Source organism: Nanorana parkeri, unplaced genomic scaffold, assembly GCF_000935625.1.
Source record: "Nanorana parkeri isolate BGI_ZX_2015 unplaced genomic scaffold, ASM93562v1 scaffold323, whole genome shotgun sequence".
Lineage (NCBI taxonomy): Eukaryota > Metazoa > Chordata > Amphibia > Anura > Dicroglossidae > Nanorana > Nanorana parkeri.
Genome location: NW_017306591.1, coordinates 77,994 through 83,399, shown reverse-complemented (window position 1 = coordinate 83,399; position 5,406 = coordinate 77,994). Strand labels below are relative to the sequence as shown.

General features: G+C 53.3%; 2 protein-coding genes across 2 annotated transcripts in view; both read right to left on the bottom strand.

Moving 5' to 3' along the window:
- Window positions 1–437, bottom strand: part of UBR4 (ubiquitin protein ligase E3 component n-recognin 4) — a 103,213-nt gene extending 102,776 nt beyond the window's left edge. Inside the window, 1 exon segment of the mRNA XM_018558168.1 lies at window positions 364–437. Coding sequence (XP_018413670.1) covers window positions 364–437 — 74 coding nt within the window.
- A 1,572-nt stretch (window positions 438–2,009) lies between these two features.
- The window catches only part of EMC1 (ER membrane protein complex subunit 1), a 23,937-nt gene continuing 20,540 nt past the window's right edge, over window positions 2,010–5,406 (bottom strand). Inside the window, exons 20-24 of the mRNA XM_018558167.1 lie at window positions 4,515–4,688; window positions 4,142–4,352; window positions 3,779–3,863; window positions 3,555–3,684; window positions 2,010–2,229 (exon numbers count right to left, since the gene is read on the bottom strand). Of these exons, the coding sequence (XP_018413669.1) occupies window positions 2,050–2,229; window positions 3,555–3,684; window positions 3,779–3,863; window positions 4,142–4,352; window positions 4,515–4,688 (780 nt within the window). The 3' untranslated portion in view covers window positions 2,010–2,049. The remainder of the gene's footprint in view (window positions 2,230–3,554; window positions 3,685–3,778; window positions 3,864–4,141; window positions 4,353–4,514; window positions 4,689–5,406) is intronic.

Here is a 5,406-nt window from a genome sequence, read left to right as displayed (position 1 = left end):
GCTCTGCCTCTAGATAGGCGGAGCCAGCTGTCACTCACGCAGCTGGGCGGATCCCGGCACAATTGTCGGGATCCGTTCCGGCTGCGGCGTCTCAGTACACCGCGAGCAGCAGCTCCCTATATACTGAGCCTAGGGTGACGGGAGGACGCTAGTTTGCGTCCTCCCGTTACCCTTAGGAGGACTATGGGGGAAAAGCCCAGACCCCGTAGTTCTCCTTTAACTATATAATTCCCCATCAGGCCTGTAACTGTCAGTCTTGCAATGGCTCATGGGACTTGTAGTTCCACAACATCTGGAGGGTCGGAGCTGCCCAATCCTGATCCAAGTGCTCAGAATAGGATCCTGCATGGAGAAGGCTTGAACCTGTATGGGAAAGCGGTGTGCGCGCCCAGCTTGAAGCAGCCGTCCACATCGCTCTCACACCAGCCGATGCCCATGTGTACAAGGCCTCCGACATCTTCTTATTAAATACCCCGCAATCCACACGCCCGTCGTTCACACAATCAATAAAGATTTCTAAGCCCAGTGCAGTCTGCACCACCAGAGAGGTGACACCGCGGCAGGATGTCATCAGGACATTCAAGTAGTTATTTCCCCAGACGCAGAACTCGTGTAGCTTCCCCCTGTGATTGGAGAGGAGACAATGGGGCAAAGGGGGGGGGGCTCCACCCGGCACAAACATTCAAACATTTCAGCTCGGAGGGGGCAGTGGTGAGACTTTCTCATCGCGACTCTTCAAATTTGTTTTTAGAGCTTAAAAGGAGAACTATGGGGGGGGTGCTTTTCACTCACCTCATAGTTCTAGCCGACCTGTGACAAGGAGACTGTCACAGGTGGGCTCAGTAGATCGGGAGGTGAGCGAACACATACCGGCGCTCGCTCACCTCTCGATCATGTCACCGCAGAGAGCCGTGACAGGGGAGGGGCTGGATTCCCCTCTCTGATCCTCCAGCGCTGACTGGCGGAACGGACGGGGGAGGGGGCGGGTACAGCTGGCTCTGCCTCTAGATAGGCGGAGCCAGCTGTCACTCACGCAGCTGGGCGGATCCCGGCACAATTGTCGGGATCCGCTCCGGCTGCGGCGTCTCATTATACCGCGAGCTGTAGCTCCCTATATACTGAGCTTAGGGTGATGGGAGGACGCTAGTTTGTATCCTTCTGTTACCCTAAGGAGAACTATGGGGAGAAGCCCTGACCCCATAGTTCTCCTTTAAGGGACAAATCTGAGGGGGAGACAAGAAGGCAGCACGCGATTGGACGGCCACACCAAGCTGAAATCTCTGTACTGGGGGGAGTTGCCGCTTAAGCTTGTGCGGTCTCATCGCCAGGCGCGGTTGAGAAGTTTGACCTGTGCCAGTCTTTTGGTGATCATGGTGGCAAAGACCAGGCCGATGAGAACGCCGCTGATGAGGATGTAGTCGTAGTCGTCCTTCAGGACGTCGAACTGTTTGGAGGGGTAGACGCGGGTCTGGTAGATGTCCAGTCCGTAGGCCACGACCTGCAGGGACAAAGGTAGAGAGTGTCACACTTGGTGAATGGACAACAGCGGGGACAGGAAGGAAGTGTCAGACTGGGTGAATGGACAGCCACGGGAATAGGAAGGGAGTGTCAGACTGGGTGAATGGACAGCCACAGGAATAGGAAGGGAGAGTCAGACTGGGTGAATGGACAGCCACAGGAATAGGAAGGGAGAGTCAGACTGGGTGAATGGACAGCCAGGAGAATAGGAAGGGAGAGTCAGACTGGGTGAATGCTGTCACTCACGCAGCTGGGCGGATCCCGGCACAATTGTCGGGATCCGCTCCGGCTGCGGCGTCTCATTATACCGCGAGCTGTAGCTCCCTATATACTGAGCTTAGGGTGATGGGAGGACGCTAGTTTGTATCCTTCTGTTACCCTAAGGAGAACTATGGGGAGAAGCCCTGACCCCATAGTTCTCCTTTAAGGGACAAATCTGAGGGGGAGACAAGAAGGCAGCACGCGATTGGACGGCCACACCAAGCTGAAATCTCTGTACTGGGGGGAGTTGCCGCTTAAGCTTGTGCGGTCTCATCGCCAGGCGCGGTTGAGAAGTTTGACCTGTGCCAGTCTTTTGGTGATCATGGTGGCAAAGACCAGGCCGATGAGAACGCCGCTGATGAGGATGTAGTCGTAGTCGTCCTTCAGGACGTCGAACTGTTTGGAGGGGTAGACGCGGGTCTGGTAGATGTCCAGTCCGTAGGCCACGACCTGCAGGGACAAAGGTAGAGAGTGTCACACTTGGTGAATGGACAACAGCGGGGACAGGAAGGAAGTGTCAGACTGGGTGAATGGACAGCCACGGGAATAGGAAGGGAGTGTCAGACTGGGTGAATGGACAGCCACAGGAATAGGAAGGGAGAGTCAGACTGGGTGAATGGACAGCCACAGGAATAGGAAGGGAGAGTCAGACTGGGTGAATGGACAGCCACAGGAATAGGAAGGGAGAGTCAGACTGGGTGAATGGACAGCCAGGAGAATAGGAAGGGAGAGTCAGACTGGGTGAATGGACAGCCAGAAGAACAGGAAGGGAGTGTCAGACTGCGTGAATGTACAGCCAGGAGAATAGGAAGTGTCAGACTGCGTGAATGTACAGCCACGGGAATAGGAAGGGAGTGTCAGACTGGGTGAATGTACAGCCAGGAGAATAGGAAGGGAGAGTCAGAATGGGTGAATGGACAGCCATGGGAATAGGAAGGGAGAGTCAGAATGGGTGAATGGACAGCCAGGGGAATAGGAAGGGAGAGTCAGACTGGGTGAATGGACAGCCAGGAGAATAGGAAGGGAGAGTCAGACTGGGTGAATGGACAGCCAGGGGAATAGGAAGGGAGTGTCAGACTGGGTGAATGGACAGCCAGGAGAATAGGAAGGGAGAGTCAGACTGGGTGAATGGACAGCCAGGAGAATAGGAAGGGAGAGTCAGACTGGGTGAATGGACAGCCAGGAGAATAGGAAGGGAGAGTCAGACTGGGTGAATGGACAGCCACAGGAATAGGAAGGGAGTGTCAGACTGGGTGAATGGACAGCCACAGGAATAGGAATGGAGAGTCAGACTGGGTGAATGGACCACCACAGGAATAGGAAGGGAGAGTCAGACTGGGTGAACGGACTGCCACGGGAATAGGAAGGGAGTGTCAGACTGGGTGAACGTACAGCCACAGGAATAGGAAGTGAGTGCCAGACTGGGTGAATGGACCGCCACGGGATAGGAAGGGAGTGTCAGACTGGGTGAATGGACAGCCACAGCAATAGGAAGGGAGGATCAGACTGGGTGAATGTACAGCCACGGGAATAGGAAGGGAGTGTCAGACTGGGTGAATGGACAGCCAGGAGAATAGGAAGGGAGAGTCAGACTGGGTGAATGGACAGCCAGGAGAATAGGAAGGGAGAGTCAGACTGGGTGAATGGACAGCCAGGAGAATAGGAAGGGAGAGTCAGACTGGGTGAATGAACAGCCACGGCAATAGGAAGGGAGAGTCAGACTGGGTGAATGGACAGCTGCAGGAAGTAGACAGTGACTGATGTGTACTGCTTACCAGGCAGGTAGACTCCAGGCCCGATGGGGCCGTGTAGAGTCCTTTCATCCGGGACACGGTCTGGTTGTAATTGATGAAGCGTTCGGCGTGAATCTGAATGTCGGGCGTGTAGGGGATCAAATTCTCTTCTCTGCCAGATACAAAAGCACAGCGCACATTATATGTATACGAGTCTCTCCCAAAAAGTACACCAATCCCAACAAGCCACCGCCCACAGATCTGACCTCGTGTACTCCGTTGGGATCTCAGGCCGGCGGGGGTCCAGTAAAGCCTTGGGAAGGGAGAAGATCGCCCCAGATGGGAGTCCAACTGTGGACACAAATGAAACGTTACACAGCCAACCCTCTCTACCAGTCCGGGTCACCACTGGCACTAGGACACAGAATGTGATGGGAAATCCAAAATCATACAGTTGTCACCAGAACAGGAATAGAGGTGAAATCTACTAAATGGGGACACCTGTTCTAGTGACAACTAAGAGGTAAATTACCTCCATTTGCAGAGATTTCCCCTCACTTCCTGTTAAAATATAGATTTTTTTGCATATCTTTGAAGCGACAAATGCTTTGCCAGCAGCGCGTACTCACTGAGGATGTGGCGACTGGTTATCCCACGCTCGGTGATGGTGGCCTCCATGGCGCGTATGGTGGAGGGGAAGATGTAAGACTGCTGCAGGACGTGCGGGAGGTGCGGCCGGTCCAGGGAACTAAAGATGGTGCTGTTGTACTGCTCCGTCCCTTCGTAGAGTTCCAAGACCGTCAGCTCGTTCCGGCGCGCCTTGCTGTTCCAGTACTGGTACTGCAATGCGGGAGAGAGGAGGAGACGGGTGGGGGCCCAATGAGGAGACGGGTGGGGGCCCAATGAGGAGACGGGTGGGGGCCCAATGAGGAGATGGGTGGGGCCCAATAAGGAAGGTAAAACAGGAAGGAGGGGAGAAGACAAAACATTCCTGGCACTTACCACCACCCAGTTCTCAGAATGGACGATAATGACGGGGCCCCGGGCTTTCCTCTGCACGGAGGAGTGAATGATGCGCCCGGTAACTCCATCGATCAGATATATTCCTATGAAGCAGCGGTCGGGGTGAGTGTCGGTACTTTCTGTCACCAGTGCCATCATGTTGGGGTTCAGGTACTAATGGGGGGAAAAAAATCATCATTAATATACTTACAATAAACATCTGTTACATCAAGGCATTTTGAAATTACATTTTTCTTTAGAATAAAGAGTCCAAAATATAAAAAACAGCAATTATAACATAGCTTTAGCATTATATTATGTTAACAGGGCGCAGATAAGATACCACAGTCAAAACTGTGGAGGGCACTGATCATTTTCACCACTACCATATAAGGATGCGTGTACGGGCAGCGTGCGACCGCTTCTACTGTAAAGTCGTACGACTTTTGTCCTTCAAGCACGCTGGAAAACCTGCCGAAAATCGTACGATTTTTGGCGGGTTGGTGGCGTGGTCGGAAGACGAATGCCGCACGGGCCGGTGTGCCCACTCAGCACTGCAATCATCGGAAGTCCTCCCCTCAGCGGGGCGGGCTTGCCATGATCGCAAGTACGATCTGCCTGTCCAAGATGGGCGGATCGTACGAGATTTTAATGACCTTACAACCATCGCACAACGAAAGTCGTGCGATGGTTGTAAGGTGTATGGCCAGCTTAAAGCACAATAATACACTGCTCAACAACGTTACACCTCCACACAAAATAATACACAACCCCTTATTAACCCCCCACATAAAATACGCTCCCCCCTTATTAACCCCCCCCACATAAAATAATACACTCCCCCCTTATTAACCCCCCACACATAAAATACGCTCCCCCTTATTAACCCCCC